The following is a 26,207-nucleotide window of genomic DNA, read 5'->3' as shown; positions in this document are numbered from 1 at the left end:
GAAAGACAAAAACAAAGGGAGGGAGGGAGGCCTTTACTATCTGCCTGAAGTATTTTATTAAAAATAGAAATGAGAACTTTTAGGACAATTAATAATGTAAAAATAAAAAACATATGGACCTAGAGGTTATTATGCTGAGTCAGTCACACAGAGAAAGATAAATACCATATGATTTCGCTTATATGTGGAATGTAAGGAACAAAAAGAACAAACTAAGCAAAAACAGACTCACGAATATAGTGGACAATTTGGTGACGGAGGGGAGGGCGGTTGGGGGGCTGGGGGAATGGGGGGAGTTAATAGTTGATAGTTGGGGTGGGGAGCATGGCAGAGGGAACGCTGGGTGGGGGGGGGGAGCAATTGGGGAAATTGTTTTACGAGCAACATAGATGTCTAACCAGTGCACTGTGTACTTGAAACTAATTTAATGCACGCACACATATGCACCTTATTCTGTGTTAATTATACCTAAATACAACTTTGAAAAAAAAAAACACTAAAGGAAATGTCCAGCTACAGGCTGGGAGAAATCACTGCAAATCACGTATCTGATTAAAAAACACACAAACATATGTTAAAGTAAGTTCTTCAGTGTTGCTGCCTAAAACAAGAAGAAAATGCAGAGAAACTGGAAAGAGAAGTATTAATCATGAAGGAATTCAGCGATGATGGGTTTGGAAATGTCTGTCTCTCCTGAAGGCAAATCACGTCAAAGAATCAAAGAAATCTCTTCCAAGTAAAGACCAGAGGCGGGGCCGCCAGGCAAGTGTGGGCTGAGGCCGAGGGCAGGGCTCCGAAACCCTTTGTTAAGGCATCAGACAGATAAGAGTCTGTATCTCAGAATACCAAGCTGGACAAAGGGCACTTTCGAGAATTTAAGGGTGCGCCCAGGAGAGCTTCTTCAGCAAACAGGGCTAATAAGAAACGTAAATTTGATTGCAGGACCCTCCCAGGGGAAGACCGACTTAAAGGATTTAATTCAAAGAGACTTCAAGGTGAGGTGTTTATCCCTAGCAGACCAAATACAATTTTAAAAGAATTATTATGTTTCCAGACGTATCACCGATTTTCAACAGAGACAGAAACACAAGATAAAAAGGACTTTGGACCCCCATAACCTACGAGCAGAGAGTATGCTGCAGAAACTGCAGTGCAAACTGCAGGCTCTCTGTGGCATGAAAGCATGATTTGGACACCAGCGTGATTCAGAGGGAGGAGCCGAGAGCCCTGCAGTCAGTCCGGGGAGGAATGGGCTGCCTCCTCCTCTCGGCTGTTGCAGATGACATTCGGGATCACGTTGGTGGTTTCAGGTGTAGAGCACAGCGATGCCCTGATCGGAGTCGTCCCCACCTGGCACCGTGCAGTCATGACATTACTGACCATATCCCCTACGCTGTGCTCTACAACCTGTGACCGTTTAGTGACCACCAACCCGCCCTTCTTAATCCCTTCCCCTTTCTGACCCAGCCCCAACCCCGCTCCCATCAAGATGCTCCCCGAATGTGACTCTGTCTCTGTTACGAGGCTTTTCTTTCTCATCCCTATAGATGGGCGGAAGGAGTTCACTGTCGCCATTCCCCTCCCAATCTGCATGCTATTATTGCCCAAGAAATCTCTATGTTGTGTTCTCATTAACAAAGATTTGGAATTATTGCTTTTTCCAACTGTTTTTCTAATTCACGCAGGGGGGAAATGAGTTAAAAGCCAAAAATAAAGTCCTAGCTTTTAAATTGAAATATTCAGTTCCCTTTCCTGCTGTTCTTTTTTCATATGGAGCTGGATTACTGTCTGCTATCCTTTAATTGTAGCCTAAAGAACCCCCTTTAGCAGTTGCTGAAGGGCAGATCTTCTAGTAATAAATTCTCTCCATTTTTGAAATTCCTTAAATTCCCCTTCATTTTTTTTGTGGTGAAATATACATAATTTTTGTTATCTTAACAATTTCTTAAGTATATGATTCAGTGGTATTAAATACATTCACGGTGTTCTGTAAACATCAACACAAAATCAGTATCTGAAATGTTTTAATTCCAAGAAAATCTCCAGACTCATTAAACAAAGACTTGCCCTTCCCTCCCCACCCTCCAGCCTCTGGTAACCTCTATTCTACTTTCTGTCTCTGAATTTACCTATATTAGGTATGTCATAAAAGTGAAAGGATACATTATTTGTCATCCGCGTTTGGCTTATTTCATATAACGTTTTCGAGGCTCACCCATGTTATATCACATATTAAACTTCATTCGTTTTTACAACTGAATGAAGTCCCATTGTGGATTGTTTGCCCCTTTTGCACATGGAAAAGAATGTTGCTATGAATATTGTACAAATTAAGGATGAAGTCCTCATTTTTAACTCCTTTGGATAGACCCCTAGAAGTGGAATTGTGCTTTCTGGCCATTCTATGTTGAATATTTTGAGAAACGGCCACAAACTGTTTTACATGGCAACTGCGCCTTTTTACATTTTCACCGTCACTGCACGAAGGTTCCAAACTCTGCATATCCTGGCCGACGCTTATTTTATTTTTAGTTATGGGTATCCTTGTGTGAAAGGGCATCTCCCTGTGGTTTTAATTTACATTTCCCTAATGACTAATAATGTTGAGCGTCTTTTCATGAGCTTATTGACAATTTGTATATCTTCTTAGGAGAAAAGTGTATTTAAGTCTTTTGCCCTGTTTTGAATTGCTTTGTTTCTTTATGTTGAGTTTTAGGCAGTACTTACAAATTCCCAATATTAATCTGTTATCAGATATACTGTTGCAGGAAGCGACACCCGACAGAAGAAATTGGAGGCACAGACAACTTTGTTGGAGGAAGGAGAGTTTATTAGCCGGCAGAGCACGTGGGACTCAGCAGCACAGGAGCGCGGGATCCCCCTGCTTAGGTTTCTTACCGTTTCCATGTCAATGCAGTGTCCGTGCAAGGCTCACGCTGTAATGGCTGAAGAATGGCTGCTAGAAATTCATTACTTGCAGGAAAATTACTGCTTGGCTATGCCCATTGGAACATGGCTGTCACCCACAGGAACATAACATTCTGAACAAGCTTTCTGTTTCTGTACCCCTGCTTACGCACCTGACCTGTGAGTTGACAGGTAGTGAATAGAAGAAAGATAGCCCTTTGTGTTGACACGGAATGAAGAACGGGATTTTGGGCTTAAAAACCCTGTACCTCTACATTTCGGGGCTGCTTAACTTGGGGTCTGCGTACCCCTGGCAGACCCAGCTGGCCGAATAAAGAGTGTTTCCTGTAACTCACTGAGTTCTGGTGGTCCGTGTGTCTCTCAGGGGCTGGTGGCCACAACAACGTGAGTCCGTTGAGGTTCTACGTGCACATCATGACTCAGGATGGGGAGGGGGAGTTCCAGGTGGGGGCTGCAAGGGGGAGGGAATTCCCGGACCACTGCTCCTATCTATTTACAGATTGTTTGTCTTGTAGGTGTTGTAAGAGTTTCCAGAAGGCCATTTAGAGATCTATAGAGCGTGGTTAATCTATAATCTGCAAGCCCTTCCCTTTGCATTGTTCAGATGCCTCCTCTCTTCTCTTAATGTGTTTTCAAAATATTCTCATTTTTTAGGTTGTCTTTCATAGTATCCTGTGATGTGCAAAATATCTTAATTTTCATGAAGTCCAATTTATTTTTTCATTTGTTTCATTTGTTTTTTTCATTTGGACATTTGGTGTCATTCATGAAATGATCATCAAATTCAATTTCATTAGGATTTTGGGCAGTGTTTTCTTCTAAAGGTTTTAGAATTTCACCTTATAATTTTAGGTCATTGATCCATTTTTAGTTAATCTATGTATAAGGTCGAAGTTAAGGGTATAATTTCACTCTTTTACATGTGAATATCCAGTTCTCCAGGCATCACTTGTGAAAACACTGTCCTTTCCCCATTCAATGCTCTTGGAACCTTTGTCAAATGTGGATCTTTAAGACCAATAAAATTGATAAACCTCTAGCCAGGCTAAAAGGAAACAGAGAAAGCGAGACTATCACAAATGAGAAAGGTGATGTCACCAAAGGTTACATAAATACAAAACAAATAAGTGAATTTTATGACTGAAATGAAACAAAAAAATTCACACACACATATGTATGTATGTATATATATGTATGTGTGTGTGTGTGTGTGTGTGTGTGTGTATAACCTGAACGTCCCTATGTCAGTTAAAGACATTTAATTTAAGGTTTAAATTCTTCGAAAAAAAGAAAACCTTAGGCCAAGAATTCGCTGGTGAATTTTATCAAACATAAGGATGAAATAATATGGATTCTACAAACACTATTTCAGAAAACTGAACAAGTATTACTTTCCAATTCATTTTAATGAATTAGGTCACAATCGCCCTGATACCAAAACTTCACAAAGATATCACAAGAAAACTATAAACTACTTTCCCTCACAAAAGAGAATGTAACAATTCTTAACAGAATTGTACCATATCTAATCTAACGATCTGTAAGGTAGTGAATCTTCAAGAAATAGGGTTTATCCCAGAAATGTGGGCCTGCTTCACAACTCAAAAACCAATCAATGCAGTTCATACATTGAATTCAAAAGAAAAGCCATACAATCCCCTCAAGGAACACAAAAATGGCACTTCGCAAAATTCAAAGCCCACTGAAGATTTTACCAATTTCAGAAAACTAAGAAAGAAAGGAAACTGATTTAACCTAATCCAGGAAACAAAAATTTATAGCTACTATTATGCTTAATGGTGAAGGGCTGAATGCTCTCCCCCGAGGGCAATGAGCCGAGGGCGCCACTCCCACCTCTGCTCGCACTGTGAGTCCTGGGCAGTAATTAAGGGAAACAATGAAAGAAAATGAGATTAGAAAGGAAGAAGTAAAATTATTCTTTTTTACAGGCGAAATGATCCTATACTTAGAAAATCCCAAGGAATCCTTAAGAAAACAACTAATAAAGAAGTTTAGTAAGTAATAGGATGAGATTAAAGTCTAAAACTCAATTGTAATTCTATAATTAGCAATAAGTTATCCAAAAATGAAATTAAGAAACTCTGTTCTGAATAGCATCCAAAAGAATAAAACATGGAAGGATAAATTTAACAGAAGAGATGTATTAAAAACTACAAAACACTGCTCGGAGAAATTGAAGGAAATGTATATATGGAGAGAAATATGTGAAAAACTGCTCATAGGTTGGAAGACACAATGTTATTATGAAGACAATTCTCACCAATATGATCTATAAAGTTAATGCAATCCGTATCAAGAGCCCAAGAGAATTTTTTTTTTTTGTAGAAAATGGCAAGCTGATCTTAAGATACAAGAGCTGCAGAATACCCAAAACAATTTGAAAAAACAACAAAGCAGTAGATCTTTCATTACCATATTTTAAAACTTGCTTTAAAGCTACAGCAATGAAGATATTATAGCACCAAGGAAAGATCAGATACATCAGAATTACACATTTTAACGCTCAATGGACACTATAATATATGAAGACAAGCCACATGGTGGGGAAAAAAATATCTGTAGATCATATTTCTGATAAAGAACAAGTGTCCAAAATACATATACATAGAACTCCTATGATGTGTGGACAAAAGGGGCCACATGCTAAGCCTGACAAACGCAGGGGCAGCCCGCGTGGTGGGCCCTACAACTCAGAGACCGAAATTAACCCCCCCCCCATGATCTGAAAAGAAAAATTCCTAACCAAGGCAAGTCACATCCTGGGCCTGCAGCGTCCTTGACAAGGTCAGTCTTTCCCTTAAGTGATCCTGTCTGCTGTCTCTGAGCATCTAAGATAACAAACCCTTAGAATGCCAGAGTCAGCCCCTTTGCAGACCCCTGGGGCACAGCCCAGCCCCCAGAGCAGAGGCCTCAGACCCCTCCCGGTGGTCCTGGTCCCCACCCCTCCTGGTTATCTGGTCCTCCACATACCATCTCTGTGAGCTGTACATGCTGATGGTTAACTCTCCTGCACCCGCCCGTGCCCCCGCCCAAGGAAAGAAGTACGTGTTCCTCCCTAATCCCAGAGAGTTCCCCCTGTGCCTTCTCCCGCCCCCCTAATCTCCCACCAGTGGCTGTGGTGCGACCCCCTCATGTCTCCTCCCTTGATTCTAATGGACGAAATAAGCTGCGAAACTGCCCTTCTGCAGGGCGTGTTCTCAGTCCCTTGAGATTTTGCTTCCAGGCAACTGTAGTCAGTTTGGCTCAAAGAAATTCATGAAAATTCTGTTCAGGTTTGGATGTTTCTTACCTCAACAAATACAAGAAACAAATTAGAAATGGAGAAATGATTTAAATGATATCCCATCACTAAGCGAATGAAAAGATGCTCAACCTCATTGGAGTTTAAGGGAATGCAAAATAAAATCAATGAAATGCTGCGTCTACAAATAAAATGGTTATAATCAAAGGCGAGCAATAACCAGCGATGAGGATGTCGAGAAATGCGAAGGCTCACATCATGCAAGTGGGAATGAGATAGCTCTTCTACTCCGAGAAGCGTATAAAAGAGAGATGGAGCACACAAGGACATTTACATCGATGTTCATAGCGGCATTTAAGTAATAATAAAAAAGGGAAAGGATTCAACTTTCTGTTAAGTGCTCAATGGAGAAACAAAAATGTGTATCTATAATAAACTGAGTAATGTTCACCTCTAAGAAGGGAATAAAATAGTGACTTATGCTACCACAGGATAAACTTCAAAAAGATTTTAATAACTGAAGGAGGCCAAATTCAATATAATAAATATTACATGTTTCATTTACACGAAATACTCGGGAAAGGCTAATTCATAGACAGAGCTCAGTGGGATCCTGGTACTGACGATGGGAACAGGACTGATGATAATGGGCTTGAAGGAATGTTTGGAAATACTTCAATGTCCGAGTCTGATCGTGGTGAGTTAGCGCACTATACAAATTTACCAAAAATAAATGAATTGTGCACATATAGTGAATAATTTTATGGTATATTATTTATACCCCTATTAACACTTAAAAAGAAGCAATTTGAAAATCTTAACTAAAAACTACATCCACAATTTAAAAATTCACTTGAGATCTCAGTAACAGAAATGGAGACCAGAAAAGAGAGTGACTATACTGGAAGATAGCAACAGAAATTAGCTAATCTGAGCAACAGAAAAAAAAAAAAAGGCTGAAATGAAACAAATAGAGCCTATGGGGCAATACCGAAATATCTAGCATATGAGTCATCATCAGAGTGCCAGAATGATAAAAAAAAAAAAATTGTGCAGGAAAAAAATGTCTGGAGGAATACCAATCCAAAATGTCCCAAATCTGATCAAAGAAAATTCGCATATTCAACCCCCTCAGCAAATCCAAACAAGATAAACCAAAAGAAAACCGCACCCAGAACTACCACAGTCAATTGTTAAAAAACAAAAACAGAGAAAACAGATACAAAAAATAACACCATTTGTACTGGGACAATGATTCAAATAACTGCAAATTTCTCATCCAAAACCACGGAGGGCAAAGATGAGAGCAAAACATCTTTAAAACAATGAAAGAAAAACAGCCATCATCTAACAGCTCTTTCTCTAGAAAAATACCCTTTGGGAATGAAGGCCAAATAAACACATTCCTAGATAAAGAAAAAGAAAGAGAATTCATCTCAAACAGATTTGAGATGAAATGTCAAAGCCTTCTTTAGTCTGAAGGTAAATGAAAACCAGGGGGAGCCAGTATCTGTAGATATGAAGAACAAGAGAATTAGTAAATGAATAAATGTAAGGTACTATTGTACCATTTCCTCCTCTTTAACGTCTTTTAAATATGTTGACTCTTGAAAAGAAAACCTTTACACAGTCTGGTGGCCTTTCAAGTTACGTAAATGTAAAACACAAGGCATCTTAAAAAACCCATGGGGGTGGGTATCCACAGATCTACATGAATGTAAAGGCTTCTATTTTGCTTGAAGTGGTAAAACATTAAAACTATATAAACTGTTAGTGATTGCAAGGTATCTGTATTGTAGTCCTTGCAGCAATAACAAAACAAAATTGCAATGTAACCAAGAAGTTTAAAAGAGTGTTAAAATGGAATAAAAAAATGTTTAAAAAATGCAAACGAGAAACAGGAGAACCGGAGAAACAAATAACAAAGACAACAAAGCTCAGACACGTAGAAAGATAGAATCGGCTTCACTACATCTCTACAGAAAAAGACATGACAACTGCAAATTAATGATCTTGTTGACCCTAGAAAATTTTACTTTGGTCTCTACTATCTTACGTACGGTATATCTGACTTTCAAGAAAAATTACAAAAACGAAGGGACAAAAATCTGAAAAGCGTGCAATCTTTAAAACCAGACTCGAGACCTGAGACGCGGGGACAACAGAGAATTTAAAATAGCTAGGATATGTTAAAAACAGCCGATGGGCAAGATCAGAAGAGAGCTGACGGCTGTAGGAAAGAATCAAATGAACGTGGTAGAAACTGAAAACATTAACAAAAATGAGCTTCAATGGGCTCATAAGTACCTTCGACACAAAAGAAGAATCAGGGAACACAGGTCAACAAAAACGACCACAACTAAGACACAAACACACACGATTATGGAGATGGTAAGAAGATCAGTGGCTGCCAGAGGCTTTTAGCGCAGAGACTCCGCATGGCGTCTTAATGACACATGCCATACACATCTGTCCAAACCCGCAGAAGGTACGACAGCAAGAAGGCCTACGGTAAACGCTGGACTGTGGGTGACAGACGTGTCAGTGCAGGTTCGTAAGTTACGAATGCACCACTGCTGGGTGAGGTATGTGGGGGGGAGGGGAACATACGGGAAATCCTCTCCATTTTGCTACGAACCTAAAACTGCACTGAAAAATAAAGTCTGTTTAAGAAAATGCCATAGTCCTTTAAGAAACAAAATTTTCAGTTAGCATTTATATCGTGGCTTCGGTGCTGTTTCCAAAAATACATGTTTTCCCATTTCCTTCAAGATGTCCTACAGTTTCTCTGTGACTCATTTTAATTAAGATTTGGATAACGAGCAAGGCATGTGTCCACCCGTTCTTTATATGTGGTCCTCGAACGTTTTCAGCACTTCTGTTAAAGAGATTATCTTTTCCACATTGGCCTTTCCCATCCCTGGGGTAACTAGACTTGCGTGGGTCTACTGCCGGGCTCTTCCCACTGACCGGGCTCTTCCCACTGACCGTGGTTCCTTTCACCAAAACACACAGTTGATTACTCCACCCTTACTGTAAGTGGTGTGAGCTTTCAAACTTCTTTTACTATTTCAGAAGTAAAACTGGGTTATTCTTGTTTCTTTGTTTTTACATAAATTTTAGAATAAGTTTGGCAATATCCGCAAAAAAGAGGTTGCTGAGATTTTGAGTAGGATGACACTGGAAAAAGGGGCCACATACTAAACCTGACAAGCTCAGAGGCGGCCTGCATGGCGGGCCCTCCAAACCCAGAGGCTGAACGTAACCACATACGGGGGTCTGAACATAAAAATTCCTAACTTAAATCCAGTCCCGGCAGGTAGCTACATTCCAGGCCTGTTGCTTCCTTGACAAAGGTCAGTCAAAGTGAGCCTATTGTCTTTGTGCATGGAAGATAACAGACCTTTGGAATGCCAGAGTAATCTCCTTCTCCAGACCCCTCCGGGTACAACCTCCCAACCTCCCACCGGGGCAGGAGATACAGAACCCCTCGCTGACATCTTATTCCCTGAATACCAGAGCTCAGAGCTGTGAATGTTCATTGTTCTCTCTCCTGTGCCCACCCAAGAAAGAGAAGTGTCTCCCCACTTTACTTTTCATCCAGTCCCAGAGATTCCCCGCTGCCTTCTCTGGCTTCCCTTAGCTCCTACTGTGGGTTTGGTGTAACCCTCCTTACTGCTCCTCTTTTGATTCTAATGTAAAAATGAGCTGCAAAAAGGCCATTCCCTGGAGCATTTTCTCAACCTCTTGAGATTTTGCTTCCTTACAATTGTCAGGTTGGCTCAAATAAACTCATAAAAACTCTCTACTGGTTTGGACTTTCTTATGTTGTTGGCAAGATAAAACTAGGGAGATTTTACATTAAACTGGGTCCTCACACCCAAGTCTACTGTACGTGGTGGTGGTGGGGGCGGGGGGGGATCCGTCACACCACCCTGGTGTTTGAGAATTCAACTCAATTCTGACACTGTCTACCAGAACTAGCACCAGATTCCAAAGGTTCAAGGATTCGGAACTACAAGACTGTCCCTGACACACACACACACTTCATACACCAGACACAAGTCTCGGTTATCTGTGTTTCTAACCAGCTGGCCAAACATTGGAGGCTCCAATGAGCCCTCCAACTCAGAATGGCAATCAAAAATCCAGGCTGTCCCCTGTACTTCTGACCAACTGGGTAGAAATCGGAGGTTCCCCAACCCCCCTGCTTGGGTTTGACTAATTTGCTAGAACAGCTCACATAACTTAGGGAAAAGTGTTACTTGCTGGGTCACCGTTTATTGTAACAGGCTGTAACTCAGGAAGGGCCAGATGGAAGGGACTCACAGGGCAAGATATGCGGGAGGGGCTCGGAGGTGCCAGGCCCCTCCAGGCACCACTCAGCCCAGGTCTCCACCTGTTCACCAACCCAGAAACTCTCCAAACCCTGCCCGCTAAGGGTTTTATGGAGATTTCTTAAAGGGGGAGAAGGAGAGGGAGAGGGAGAGGGAGAGGGATGGAGGGAGGGAGTGAGAGGAAGAGGGGGAGGGAGAGGGAGAGGGGGAGGGGAGGGGAGAGGGAGAGGGAGAGGGATGGAGGGAGGGAATGAGAGGGGGAGGGGGAGGGGGAGAGGGATGGAGGGAGGGAGTGAGAGGGGGAGGGGGAGGGGGAGGGGGAGAGGGATGGAGGGAGAGGGAGAGGGGGAGGGATGGAGGGAGGGAGTGAGAGGGGGAGGGGAGGGGGAGAGGGATGGAGGGAGAGGGAGAGGGGGAGGGGAGGGGAGAGGGATGGAGGGAGAGGGAGAGGGATGGAGGGAGGGAGTGAGAGGGGGAGGGGAGGGGGAGAGGGATGGAGGGGGAGGGAGAGGAGGAGAGGGAGAGGGATGGAGGGAGAGGGAGAGGGGGAGGGGAGGGGAGAGGGATGGAGGGAGTGAGAGACATGATTAATTAAATCATTGGCCTTTGGGAAATGATTAAATCTCTAGCCCTTCTGTCACAAGAGGCTGGGGGTAGGACTAAGAGTTCCAGCCCTCTAATCACAGGGTCGCTCTCCTGGCCACCAGCCCCCATCCTTAGGTGCTTTCTAAAAATTAGGTTAATATAACAAAAGACCCTTTTCTATTCTCAACACTTAGAAAATTCCAAGAGTTCTAGGAGCTGTGATCCAGGAATTGTGGACAGAGACCAAATATATGAGAAATATATCTTGGGCATCTGGTGAACAAATTTATATATCTTATAAATAGAAACCATACAAATTACAGTACCACAAATGTTACTGCATCTTCTGACTTCAGGGATATAGTATTTATCCCGATTTATCTAGATCTTTATTTTATTAATGCTTTGTTCTTTCCAGCAAAGAGAAAAATTATGAGAACAGCAAGAGAAAAGTGACACATCACATACAAGTGATCCCAAGAAACTTTCCAGGTTATTTCTCAACAATGGACACTGGAAGCAGTGTGCGCATGGTGCATCCAAAGCGCTAAAAGAAAAACACATGACAACCAAGAATCTTATATCCAGAAAAACTATCTTACAATAACGAGGAAAAATTCAGACTCAAATAAAAGTAGTACGGGAATTCTTTTTTTTTTTTTTTTTTTTAAGAAAAGAAAAGTGCTTTCAGGCTAAAAACAAATCACTTAAACTCAAATCCATATGAAAAAAATGAACAGGACCAGCAAAGCTAATTACATGGGTAAATGTAAATGACAATAAATGTTTTCCTCATTTCTTCTTAGATGATTTAAAAGAGAATCGCCTAAGTTAGGGGTCGAGATGGTGGACGAGGTAAACACTGCATTCACCTCCTCACACAATCACAGCAGGATTACAATTACAGAACAACCAACTCTGAGAATCGTCTGAAGTCTATCTGAACAGAAGTTCTCTAACTAAGGACACAAAGAATCAGCTACTTTGACACTGAGGGAAGGAGACACAGAACATGCTGGAAACAATAAAATCATAATGGAAAACTAAAGAGTGTTCAAATAACCCAAAAGGCAGAAGAGAGGGTAAAGAGAGACCAAAAAAAGAAAAAAACTCAAAGAAAAAATTAGTAAACATAAATCTAAATATATCGATATTTATATTAAACGTAAATGGACTAAACACCAAAACTCAAAGAAATTGTCAAAATGACCAAAACAAACAAACAAAAAAACATTAAACCCATGACTTATCAATATTCTGTCTACAAGAAACAGACTTCAAATATATTGACATCGGCAAACTAAATTTAAAGAAATGAGAAGATATACACCATGCAAACACCAGCCAAAGCAACAGGACTCTCTATACTCATTAAAGACAAAACCAGATTTCAGAGCAAAGAAAATTACCAGCGATGAAGGGAATTACATGACGATAAAAGGGTCAATTTAACAAGACGCCATAGCAATATTATTTGTATGTGCACCTAAGAGAGCTTCGAAATACATGAAACAAAAACTGACAAAATACAAATAAACAAGTATACTTAAAGACTGCAGGACTTCTCAGTATTAGACAGAATCAAGAGGCAGAAAATCACCCAGGGTATAGAAGACTGAACAAGATCATCAACCAAAAAAATCTTTTCAGTGGTTAAACAACACTCCGCCCAACAACAGCAGAACTCACGTTATTTGTAAGTACATATGTCACATCCACATAGGGCAACGCCTAAGATACATTTAAAAAACTGAAATTATACAAAGCATTCTTTCAAACACAATTAAACCTGAAATTAATGTACTTCGGAGTCGGCTTTGATTTATAGATTTTTCTCCTCATATTTTCTGGATCTACACTGTCCTGACTTTTTAAACCTGCTTTATTCATTTTTCAATGGAAATGTTTTCTTAATTTCCATTCTTTTCCAACATAGTGGTAGTCAAAAATTATTGGGATTCAATGTTTATACAATCCGATTAAAAAATGGGCAGATCTCAAGAGACATTTTTCCAAAGAAGATATGCAGATGGAAGATGCTCAACATCACTAACTATTAGGAAAATGCAAATCAAAACCACAATCGGATATCACCTCACGCCTGATAGAATGGCTCTTATCAGTAAGACAAGAAATAACAAGTGTTGGAGAGGATGCGGAGAAAAAGGAACCTCACACACTGCAGGTGGGACTGCAAATTGGTACAGCCGCTATGGAAAACAGTATGGAGCGTCCTCAAAAAATTAAGAATAGACCTGCCATAGGACCTAGCACTACACTTCTGGGTGTTCATCCGAAGGAAAGAAAAACAGCCCTATGTTCATTGCAGCATTATCTACAACAGCCAAGGAACGGAAACGACTAAGTGTCCATGAACGGATGAATGGATCAAGAATACGTGGGATATTAGTCATAAGAAAGAGTGAAATCTTGCTATTTGTGACAACATGGACGGACCTAGAGGGCGTTATGTTAAGTGAGACAGTCAGAGAAAGACAAATAAATATTGTATGACCTTACCTGTGGAATCTAAATAAAACAACAAAAAAAACAAGCTCACAGATACAGAACAAATTGTGCTAGGCCAAAAAATAAGTCAAATTTAACAGGGCTGAAATCAAACAGAGCATGTTCTCCAAGACAATGGAATTGTTTTCAAAAAGCGAGAGCTAAAGAAAAACTTGGAATTCCACAAATACCTGGAAATTAAATACTTTTCTGAATTATTCAAGAGTCAAAGAACAAATCATCAGCAAAATTAGAAAAATTCTGTGACCTGAACTGTAATGAAATCGCGATGCACCCAGATGTACAGGGCCAGGGGACAGCACCAGAACGGCAGGGTGGGGAGTGCCCGGGATCGAGCCGCCAAAAGCCGTCAGAATCGACTTTTTCCGAACTTTTTCTAGAGTCTAATCAGAAATTTACTATAATCAGGACAGTGCTTGATGAAGGAAGGGGCTGTAAATTTTGTCACTTAAAGAAAAGTCATTAAACAAATGGATGACTGCAGCTCACCAGAAGCAACAGCAGCCAGCCGCGGGGACAGGGAACAGTTTAATTTCCACAGCCATCGTATTATAAAGTTCAAAATGCCTACTTCTGAATGAAAATCTATTAGGCATGTAAAGAAACAAGTATGGCCCCTTCGCAGTAAGAAAAAAAATAAAAAAGAACAGAACAAGTCCCCGAGGAAGGCCAAACATTAGACTTACTAGAAAAATCAACTCATAAGTATGCCAAAGGCTAAAGAAATCATGCGCAAAAACTAAAGGAAACCAGAATAGTGTATCGGTAAACAGAAAATATCGATAAGTAGACAGAAATCACAAAAAAGAACCAAATGCAAATCCTGAAGCTGAAAAAGAAAATAACTGAAATGAAAAATTCACTGAACTTTAGAGTTCAGCATAAGATTTCAATAGGAAGAAGAATACATGACCATGAAGATTGGTAAATTAAGATTACTAAGTCTGAGGAGTAGAAATAAAAATAGAAAAATGAAAAGAGCCCAAGAGTCCTGCAGATGGTGGCGAGCACGCGGATACGTTCACACCGCCTGCGAGCCCGAGAACGGCGTGAAGTCGAGGGACAATGAACACGCGTCGCAGCCTCACGCGCGGCTGCTGTTGGGGGCACTTTCTCGATTAAACGAGTTACCACATGCCCCAGAAACAGCGCCCTCGAGTATACACCAGACAAATGAAAACATGTCTACATAGAAACTTGTGTATACGGATGTTTTAGCAATTTTTTTTATTGGAACTAAATTGCGTAGACTAACTCATGTCACGACCGCTGGCGGGATACTCCGCCTTTTTTATTGAACTATGACTGACACACATTATGTTATTTTCAGGTGTACGACACAATGACCTTTGCACACACTGCAAAGTGATCACCACACTATTTACCATCTGTCACCACACCAAATTAACATGTTTATTTCTTGTGATAGGAACTTTTAAGATTTACTTTCTTAGCGAATTTCAAATTGGCAATATGACATTATTGCCCATAGTCACCATGTTGTACAGACACACCCGTGACTTATTTATCTTTTAACTAAGTTTGTACCTCTTGGTCCCCTTCACCTATTTTGCCCACCCAGAACGAATGGATAGCCTAAAGGTGGAAACAACCCAAATGTCCATCAATGGATGAATAAACTGACTAAATGTGCTATATCCACACAATGGAACGTTATTCAGCCATAAATGGGATGACGGACTGCTACATGCTGCCACATGGATGAATCTAGAAGCATGATGCTAAGCAAAGGAAGCCAATCGCGAAGACTACATATTACGAGATTCCACTACCATGAAATGTTCCAAACTGGGAAGGTCTGTAGAGACGAAGAGTAGATTAGCGGTTGCTTAGCGCTGGGTGGGTGGGGTCGAGAGGGACTGGCTTTATGGCTAGAGCATATGGATGTCCTGAGGTGATGACAATGTCCTAAAACTGTGGTGATGGCTGCACGTAAATGGGGGGAAAAAAAGACAAGAGAATTATACGCTTTAAATGGGTGAATTCTACAGTATGTGAATTATATTTCAATTACTCTGTAAAAAAAAAAAAGACCCAAAAAGAGTAATTAAGACATTTCCAGATAAAAGCTGAGGGAGCTCATTGCTAATAAGTCCTACAAGAACTGCCAAGGGGAGTTCTCTTCAGGCTAAAATAGAAAGATAACAGTAACTCAAAAGTAGACGAACAAATAAAGAATACGAACAAATAAAGACTACGAGTAAAGTAACTACTACACAGGTGAACATAAAAGCCAGTATTAATGTGTTTTTAGTTTACAACTCCTCTCTCTTTTTTTTTCTATATGACTTAAAACAAAATGGACAGGCTGATCCTAAAATTCATACAGAATTGCAAGGGGCCCTGAATAGACAAAACAATCTTGAAAAAGAATGAAGTTAGAGGACTGACATTCCCCAAGTTTAAAATATATGACAATCTATAGTAATCAAAACAGTGTGGTATGACAAAAGGATAGACACAGAGACAAATGAAATAAATTTGAAAGACCAGCAAGAAAGCAATATATCTACGGCCAATTGATTTCAAAAAGCGTGTCAAGACCATGCAATGGGAAATAAAATCTCTTCAAAAATGGTGCTGGGACAACTAGCTATAAACACGTAAAAGAATAAGGCTGGACCTCACGTCATACACAAAAATTAACTCAAAATAGATCAATGACATAAACATAAGAGCTAAGACCATAGAACACTGACGAGGAAAACCTAGGGCTGAGTCTTCTTTACCTTGGATTTGGCAAGGGATTCTTAGATTTGACACCAAAAGCACAAGCAACAGAAGAAAAAACAGATCGATTGGACTTCAAATTAAAAAGAAAAATCGTGCACCACAGGACTATCAAAAAGTGTAAAAAACACTCAAAGAATGGGGGAGGAGGGTTTTGCCAATCATATGTATGATAATAGTCCACTATCCACAATAAAGAATTCTTACAACTCAAAAACAAGAAAAAGACAAACATCCGATTTTAAATGGTCAAACGACTTGAATATACATTTCTACAAAGAAAACAAATGGCCAATTTACATGAAAATGTTCCAAATCATTAGTCATTAAGGAAACACAAGTCTAAACCACAATGATCGCTTCAAACATAGTAGGATGGTTGTAATTTTTTAAAAAACCCCAATTGGCATGGAAGTATAGTAATTCTAAGTTCAACTTATAGAGTGATCACCAAATTATTTTCCACAGTGGCTGCATCACTTTACATCCTAGCAGCAATGTCCAGTTCCTCTACTTCCTTACCAAGACTTATTTTGTTTTTGTTTTTTTTTTTTTTAAACCAGATTCTACCCTCAATTCATAAGAAACTTCGATTGGCCTGTTACTGTAATCCAGACAAATGGCACTTAAAAATTAATCCTTTAAATTGACTTCTTTTTAAAATTTCTCTTCAAAATTTATAAAAAATAGCCCATGCTAGAAAAAAAATGTATATGTCGTTTAAAATAATGGTTACCTCTGGGGACAAGGGAAGAGAGATGTAATGACGGAGGGGTACACAGAGGACTTCAATTATATTAGTAATGTTTTGTTTTTTGTGTTTGGTGAGAACAGAGGTTCATTGTCTTGTTTTTACATGTCTATGTGTCTTAACTATTTCATAAGACATACAGAAAGGCCCCCTTAAAAAAGACAAAGAAAATTCCTATGATATTCTTTCATCATCCCCAGCACCCGCACCAAAAACATAGGATACTAGATGGGATATTGTGCAAACTCCCTCTTATCACATAACAATGCATTTTAGCCTTCTCTAGATCAAAAATGTGTAAGGAGGTAAATCTGGTTTCCAAACACTCTCGTGTTGATGGATACGCAGGTTGTTCCCAGTTACTTGTAACAAAGACAAAGCTGCAAAGGCATCTCGTTCATGTGTTTTAATAAACTGGTGCTTTTAACTCCGTGGGATGTACGTGTAAAAGTCAGACTGCTTGGTTCCAGTGTGTAGTCGGGCGATATGCGGATTTTTTTCCCCCCAAATGTGGCCAGAGCACTGTTGCAAAAGGCCGCAGCGAGTCACACTGTCCCCGGCAACATGACAGTGCGATGTGGGCACTCGCAGCGAAAATTTCTTTTCACCGCGGAAGCGTTTCACAAAGAGTAGCTATATTCGCATACACTGTTCCCCTGAGATGCTTCCAGAACAAAGATTACGTTTTACACGTCCCCAGAGTCCTCACTTAGGGTCGAAAGGGAGAGAGACAGAAAATTTTAGTCATCGGAAAGGAGAAAATGCAGTCTATGCCTGAAGAACACGGCTCACGCCGAAAGGCTGACGGGCTGCGCGATTCCGTGTAGCCCGTACGGAGGCCGCGGGACAGTCGCTGAGTCGGGCCCCGAGTTAGGGTAGCGCGGCCGAGCCCCGGGCAGATAGAGACGCTTTCGTTTAGGGACCGATCGAAACCCATTTCCGCAAGGCCTGAGGCGACAGCCCCAGCGCCCTGCTGAGCCCTAGTTCCCGCCCCCACCCGCCTGGCTCCAGGCGACAGGGACGAAAGCGGAGGCCAGCGGGGAGCGCGAGACCGGGCCAGCCGGCCTCCCACTCCCACGCGGGCGGCCGTCCACGCGACCCCGAGGCCGCCGTCGGCCTCTTTCCCGGCCCTCGGCGCGTGGCCCACCACGACACGGACGCCGGGCAGCCTCGGGCTCGGGGCAGCGGCTCGGGCCCTGCCGGCCCGTCGCGCGCCGAGCACCAGTGGGGCCCCCGCGGCCCACGCGCCGCCATTTTAGGTCTCAGTGTCACGGTTCGGCTGTGGCGCCGGTGCTGGCCCTGTCCCTGTCCCTGTCCCGGGTGGCCACTGAGCCCGCGGCCGGCGCCACCGCCTCAGGCGCCCCACGCAACCGGGGTGTGCTGCACGAATCACTCAGGCGGCGCCGGGGGGCCCCGGGGCCCCGTGGCCCCGTGGCGTGACCCCCCAGGGCCCCGGGCCCCCGCACTCACCGGCTCTGCCATCCCCTCCGACAGTGAGTCTCCGTCCTCCTCTCCGTCCCCAACCTCCTTGCGTCCTTGCCCCGACCCTCTTCTTCTTTCCAGCTTCTGGACAGCTCTCGTTTTCCATTGCGATCTCCCTCACGAGCGGCCGCACCTCAAACCCGTCTTTCCGTGATTCCCCCCGAGTCCCGCAAAACTGGAGGAGGACGAGCCGATCGCTCTTGCCCACCGCGGGGACGCGGCTTCCCCAAAGCCGCGGCCGCTGGAAGGACTTGGCGTGGACAACAACCGCCATTTTTCACCCCACTGAGCCCCGCACATCACGGGCTACTTCAAGCAAACAAAACATAGGGAAGAAGAACACAGACACGGGAAAACTTTGGGTCTGAATTCATACTGAACCTAGGACGAAAACGGACCCCAAACTAGCCGCCTCCTTGTTTAATTCTGTAACAAAGTGTCTTGCTAAAGGGGTCAGTTCGCGCTTCACCCTGAAAGTCCTTCCTCTTCCTTTAGATTCGGCTAAAGTCCATCCTCTTCCTTTAGATTCAGCCACTGTCCCGATTCCTGTAAGAAACCTGTGTTTATCAAAACGTTTATATTTTCTGGTTCCTCTCCACGAGAGAAAATACACTAGCTGGAAGCCAGTCCCGAAAACGGTAAAGAAAAAAAAAAGAAGCAGCAGCTAAAACTGTCTGTGAAGCATTATGGGTATGAAACGCTAGATGAAAGCACTGCAGAAGGCTCGTGCTGCACAAGAAAAGAAAAGACAATTTAGAGGTCTCTAACCCTTCCCAAAGGTAGCTTCTATATACATTCTAATATGCATGATCTTTAGCTATCTAGACTCAGCATGGGGCGCCTTTTGTTCTATTCATTTACATCATTACCTTTGCTTTCTCTCTTTCGCTGTTGCCTACCTGAAGGAGGCAATGGTAGAAAATTGCGCGCCCATCAGAGCCTTGATGTACGGCCATTCTTATGCAAAACGCTGAAAGGAACCCATCTGCATTGCCACGTGTGTAGTAAGATCTTAGCTAAAGCTTGAATTGTGACATTGCCTAAGGGTTTAGACTACCTCCGTGAAATCAATGCTATTCTAATGCACATTTTCCTATATATAGATTTTAAGGCCACTGAAGCCAAGTGCTTCAGGGTGTGAGAAACACACCTGGGATCCTTAAATCCCAAAGTAACTACATGAAAAAAGGAATTAGAAAATATTCACGATTCCAACCTCGCCTCAGCCCTTAATGCTCCTCATGGTTATATATTCCCTCTCACCTTGTTCCTCTCAATTCTGTGGACCCAGAAAGATGCTGGGCCGGGTAGCTTTAGGGCTGGCCTGATTTAGATCCTTCCCCGATTTTTTATTCAGATAATTTTTTTCTATTTAAGCTGTATGAGTTTCTTGTATATTTTGGATACCGACCCCCTCTCTGATATATAGATTTGCAAATACTTTCTCCCTTTCTAAGGTTTGTCACTTCATATTGTTTCCCTTGCTGTGCAAAAGATTTTTAGTTTGATATACTCATGTTCGTTTAATTTTTTTTTCATTTATTACCCATGCTTTTGGTAACATATCCAAAAAAACAATGCCAATAATGTCAAGATTTTCTATGCGTTTATTTTTAGGAATTTTAGGGTTTCAGGTCTTACATTTAAATTTTTAAACCATATTGAGTTAATTTTTGTGAATGGTCCAAGATATTATATACAGTCATCCAATTTCTTCTGCGCATGCCTTGCCTCCTGTCCCCTTTGTGAATTTAGATCTTCAAGTCCTCCCCTTTTCAGTCATCTCAATTTGTCCCTCTGTATGCTGAACGTTCATTACTTTCTTCCTATAGTAAATTTCTTATCGTTGAAGCTTATAATGCCCTGTTGTTAGTACGAGTTGCACTCCATTCAGTATCTCAGTATTCCTCGTAATGCAAGCCTCGTACTGGAGAATTCTCTCAATTTTTGTATGTCTGGAAAGGTCTTTATTTCCCCCTTCATATCCACAGGAGTTTAGCTGGGCACATTATTTTTGGCTGGTGGTTCCTTTCGCTTAACCGTTTGAATATTTGAGGCCACTTCTTTCTGGCTTGTAAGGTTTGCGCTGAGAAGTCCGATGACAATCTAACAGGTTTTCTTTTATAGGTCACCACCTTCCTTTCCCTGGCTGCTCTGAGAATTTTTCCTTTGTCATTTTTGATAGTTTTAATACAATGTGTCTTGGTGAAGGCCTTTTTGGATTGAGATAATTGGGTGTTCTGTTAACTTCTTGAATTCTCTGAAAAATACCATCGGAATCTTAATAGAGATTGCATTGAATCTGTGGATCACTTTGGTTGTGGGCATTTTAACAATATTAATTTTTCCAATCCAAGAACATTGGATATCTTTCCACTTACTTGTGTCTTCTTCAGTCTCTCTCATCAATGTCATAGTTTTTAGTGTACAAGTCTTTTACTCTCTTGGTTAAATTTATTCCTAAGTATTTTATTGTTTTCAATGCTATCATAAATAGGATTACTTTTTAATTTTCCCTTTCAGATTATTTGTGTATAGAAATACAACTGATTTCTGTACATCGATTTTGTATCCTGCAACATCACTGAATTCTTTTATTCTACCAGTTTTTGGGTGGAATCTTTAGGATTTTCGATATATAAGATACTGTTATCGGAAAATAGAGGCAATTTTCATTTTTCCCTCCTGATTTGGATGTCTTTTTTTCCTCACTTACTCTGGCCAATACCGCAAGTACTATATGCAATGGAAGCGGTGGGAGTAGGCAACCTTGTCTTGTCTCAGATCTTAGAGGAAAAGCTTTCGGTGTTTTGCCATTGAGTATATTAGCTGTTTCATATATATGGTCTTTACTGTGTTGGGAGTTTTGATCTTTAAAAGATGTTTAATTTTGGCAAATGCATTTTCTGCACCTATTGAGATGATTATATGATTTTGATCACGCTGTTAGAGTGGTGTATCACACTTGATTTACTTACGTTGAACCTTCCTTTCATCCAGGGGTAAATCTCACTTGATCATAGCGTATCATTCTTTTCACGTGCTGTTGATATTTAAAAGTCTTTGTTCATCGGGGATATTGGCCTATAATTTTCTTTTCTTGTAGTCCTTGTCTTGTTTCATTATCTGTGTAATGCGGGCTTTTTATGAATCCATTTGGGTTTGGCCTTTTCTTAGACTTTTTGTAACTGATCTAATCTCCATAGTAGTTATATTCAAATTTTTTATTTCTTCGTGATTTAGTCTCAGTATGTTGTATGTCTCCAGGAATTGATCTATTCCAGATTATCCAACTTGCTCACATGTTTATTCATAGTGGCCTCTTATGATTGCTTCTGTGATATCAGTTGCAAACTGTTTTCATTTCTAATTGAATCTTCTATTTTTTTCTTAGTCTAGCTAAAGGCCTGCCAATTTTCTCTCACAAAAAAACCGGCTCATAGTTTCATTTATCTTTTTCTTCTACTCTTTTTCAGTTATTTCTGCTGATTTTTATTTTCACACTTCTGCTAATTTTGGGCCGTTCGTTCTTTTTCTAGTGATATGATAAGGTCAGGTTGTTTCTTTTAGATCTTTTTTCTTTACGTGTGCATTTGTCACTATAAACTTTCCCTTATGCCGTTTTCATTTTTGTTTGTCTATTTTTTCCTTTTTAATTTTTTTTTTTGAGCCATTGACTGTTCAAGGAGTGTTGTTTTACACCAGCCTGCTAATTTGACCAGGGATGTTCCAAGTCCTCTTTAAATGACACTGCATCAAAGCCAAGGACAATCTTCCTCTGGCGGAGGGGGTTTTGGGCTGTTCAAATTAGAGGGAATTGAGTACTTTTTGTTTTCTCTTCTGATACTGAACATGTATAAGTTTTCCCTTTCAACTCAGACCTTGAGTGGGCTTGATATTAGACCTCGGCGCCTTTCCTGCAGCTTGTTCATCGTTTCTTCAATAATTTCATGCTGCCATCTCGTGGCAAAATCAGTACATTCCTGCCTTTTAAAAAAAAACAAAAAACTAAAAAAAACAACTTAAGCCATGAAGAAGTATATGCTAACAAAGTGACGAGCCTAGAAGCAAAATAATTGGAATCTTTTAAAAAGAGGACTTGGTTCCTTCTGTCCATATAATTCCTGTTGTATGCCATGCATCTAGGATAAAAAATGCCTGCAAGTGATAAATGGCAAAAACAGGGTTACTCTGGGGCATGATGCAGGGTCCTAGACAAATAGTTTTGTATAGTCACTTTCTATATAATCTAATTAAAAATATATTATAAAATTCATGGGCTGATGTGAGGTATAGTAATTTAGCAATGAAGATTTAGAATTGCGGACACGGAAGAGGTCTTTACATGTCTATTCAACAGCTTACACGAAAATCCAGCTTATGCAAGAAGTCTTCTACTAACGTCCACGTACCATCTCTTCCTTGGCAGGTCCAGAAAACATGTCTTCATGTTTTTTTTTACTGTCAAATGCACCCATACTGGCTAATTTCATATCTCCTAGTAAGAGAAAAGGTTATTACTTGCAATCCGATGGCTCTTTGGAACTTGTTGTATGGAAATGTAGATTTCTTGTGTCTGCTGTTCTTTTGGCCACAGAACTCACGTTGGCCACCCGGAGCCTGCAGCCATCCATTGTCCCCTATATAGGATTTACCCCAACTCAGCATGTTACCGCCACGCTGTTGGAGTACCCTCATGAAAAAAAGAACAGAAAACGAACGGAAGAGATCTAGCGCGGCAATAGTCCCACGACTAGGGTTTACTTGCCCAATACGTGGACAACCAGTTTATCACTTATGTGTTCACCTTTAAAGGTGTTTTTGGACAAGGGGTTTAAGACTGGTTGTCTAGGTGGTCTGTAGTCTTTCTGCTGGTGGTAGTTGGTTTGCTTTTTAGGTCCTGTTGGTTGGTCCAGGCTGATGTCTTGCCTGGCTGAGACAATCATCATTTACAGCATGATGCTCTGAGATGTTGCCCTTTTCTTGACGTCTCCTCTTCCGTGATACCTCAGTGGACCCGGTTCTGTACGTTTCATGAAGATGTGCAGTAGTCCTTTTTCAAAGCCACTCCTTTTGCTCTTACTCCGCCCCACTTCCTTCTCGAGAATAAAAGCACAGCCAATGCCTGTGTCGCCATTTCTCATTTACGGGGGCAGAAGCTGGCTAACTGCAGATATATCTTCACCCTGTCCTCCTTTCGGGAACGCTTTGCAGCTCTCAGGTCCCAACCACTATCTACAGCATATCGCTACCTTAAGAACGCACCAAAAATTCTATTAAATAGTCTTAAAACGGTCCGTTTTCTCATGCATCTTGACAGCTCCTATTTTGGGGCTGTCTTCTATTTTAACATGATTTTTCCTTGCAAAGGTTTTGGGGCGTGGCTCCTTCATTCTATATTTCGCCCATCGGGGCCACGGATACCTGCTTTTAATTTTTTTTTTTCCCCTTACGCCCACCGGGGCTGCGGATACGTGCTGTGTCCTGTCTCCGTCCCTAACGCACTAACTGTCTAGCCCATCGGGGTGGCGGATACGTGCTCTTCTTCTTTTAATAGTCTTTTTGCCCATCGGGGCCTCGGATACCTGCTTCCGCTATTTTTTCTCTTGCCCACCGGGGCCGCGGATACCTGCTTTACTTTTTTTTTTCATTGCTCATCGGGGCCGCGGATACCTGCTTAGATTTTTTTTTTACATCGCCTCTGGGGCCTTATGTGGATGCAGTATTGGTTGTTATCGGTGGTTCGTTGCGCTACGTGATGTGTCTTGGTTGCCTCGCCGTCCGTCAATCGCTTGGTGGTACGCGACCCACTTAGAGCACTGGGCGCAGGTGGCTATTTATGCCGCCATGGTAGTTAGCGGCGCCGCGGGGGGAAAATGGCCGCTGGGTGGCTACGGAGCTGGCCGATGGGTGCTTGGCTGATGGGTGCTGCCGAACAGGGAGACCCAGTGGATGGCAGGACAGGCGGCAGGCAGTGTCGTGCGCCGTTCAGACCAGCCGATTTAGGGTTCGTTACGAGTGTCGTGAGACAGGAAGACACGGTTGTCCTATGCCACGTTACATGGGCTGGTTGAGAAGGACAGGACTTGGTCAGCGGCAGGGCGTGTCAGGGTGCGCTTCGGCCCATGGTCGCGGTACCGCCTAGTACATGGATGTGTTAGCGTGTAATATGGCGAGCACGGAATTGCCGCGAGCGAGCCGCGGCAGGAAGGCCGCATACTGGTGGTGTCTTTGTTCTTGTGTCCTAGATTGTGGAAATACTGCATTTTTGTGGCATAAAATGGCGGCTGAAATACTTGCTGTAGCATAGGCTGTGGCAGGCCTTCGTCCTTGCGGCAGGGACGACGTGACGTGTGACGTGTGACGTGTGCCGCGGCCCGTGGCGTTCCAGGCAGTCGGTCACGTGGAAGGCCAGGCGCGTCTTGTCTGGCCGGCACGGGCCCGGCGGGCGCGGCTCCGGCAGGGGCGGCGCGCTGTGCGGCCTGGCGGGCCTCGCCGTTTGCCACGAGTGTGAAAACCTGCGAAAAAAGCGAAACGGTTAGTGCCCGGTCCGTGCCACGATGTCCAATGAGGGCACGGTTTGGAGGTAAGGTAATTTACGGGTTAGCATGGCCCCCCCGTGCTCTTGGCTCGGCCAATCAGGAGCAAGCAGCAGGGGGGCCACGCCCATCCTTCTTGCCCATTGGTCATTTCATCTTCACACCTCCATTCCCTCATGCTTCTCCCCGTCCTCCAGCATTGCCTTTTTCAGTGCTGTATATTGGCTCGCTGTGAGGCGCGCCTCACCTTACTCATTCTGCTGCGTTGGAGCCTTAGCCTCAGACTAGTCTTCTGTGGCCTGGCCGCTGCTCTTCCACGCTGTGGCCACCGGCGGTGCTCCATGCCTGCCAAGTGTGAAATTGGAGGTGAGACGTGGCAAAGACCGGCAGACGATCGTTGGCCAGCAGGTGCAGAAGACGACTCCCTGCCTTCTTCAAGAGGAGCACTTACCCCGTGGCTAATGCTGGGGTTGGACTTCGATTTCTATTAATTTTTTTGGATGTCAGTAACAAATAGTATATGTGGTTTGTTACTGCTAGATTTAGGCCTTAAGTTACTATTATGGAAATGTATTTAAAGGCTTAGATGTACAACTCAACTACATTTAATGACCTTTCACTTTTAGGTTACTTAAGATGCCTTAAACTTTGCAATTTCTTTTATGAATTGCTTAATTTTTTTATTTTTTCATTTTTTTATTTTTATTTTTTGGTTTAAGGTATCCAAAGTCAAATACTTTGGCATAAAAAATTTTTACTGATTTTTTCTTTTAAATTGACTTAATAAACCACTTCCCCTTGAATTTTTGAAGAATCTTAGAGCACATAAATAAAAATTTAACTTTATGACCAAACGTAAAATAAATACTTGAAGGTCTATTCCAGTCCAGGCCTAGCTTTGTTCCCATCTCTAATGCAGCACTAATTGACTTATGACCTACCGATCAGCCAGGAAACTTCAAGTGCTGTTGATTTTTATTATATTGGAGCATTAAATGCCCACACTTTCAACTTTCTGTGATTCCCTGCCTCCACAGCCCCCG

The 26,207-nt window shown here is 42.1% G+C and overlaps 1 protein-coding gene and 1 long non-coding RNA gene across 5 annotated transcripts in view; both read right to left on the bottom strand.

The window, feature by feature from the left end:
* LOC118607850 overlaps positions 1–20,786 on the bottom strand; it is a 73,980-nt gene extending 53,194 nt beyond the window's left edge. For all 4 annotated transcript variants that reach the window (XR_004952881.1, XR_004952882.1, XM_036227246.1 and 1 more), the window contains exon 1: positions 18,614–20,786. Coding sequence is in view for 2 of the 4 variants with exons in the window: in XM_036227246.1 (XP_036083139.1) it covers positions 18,614–18,625 (12 nt within the window). In the remaining 2 variants the exon portion in view is untranslated. The remainder of the gene's footprint in view (positions 1–18,613) is intronic.
* A 1,495-nt stretch (positions 20,787–22,281) lies between these two features.
* LOC118607851 overlaps positions 22,282–26,207 on the bottom strand; it is a 28,189-nt gene continuing 24,263 nt past the window's right edge. The window contains exon 2 of the long non-coding RNA XR_004952883.1: positions 22,282–25,143. This is a non-coding gene — a long non-coding RNA (uncharacterized LOC118607851). The remainder of the gene's footprint in view (positions 25,144–26,207) is intronic.

This window comes from Rousettus aegyptiacus, unplaced genomic scaffold, assembly GCF_014176215.1.
Source record: "Rousettus aegyptiacus isolate mRouAeg1 unplaced genomic scaffold, mRouAeg1.p scaffold_m13_p_9, whole genome shotgun sequence".
In the NCBI taxonomy this organism is placed as follows: Eukaryota; Metazoa; Chordata; class Mammalia; order Chiroptera; family Pteropodidae; genus Rousettus; species Rousettus aegyptiacus.
This window is presented reverse-complemented; position numbering and strand designations above follow the sequence as displayed.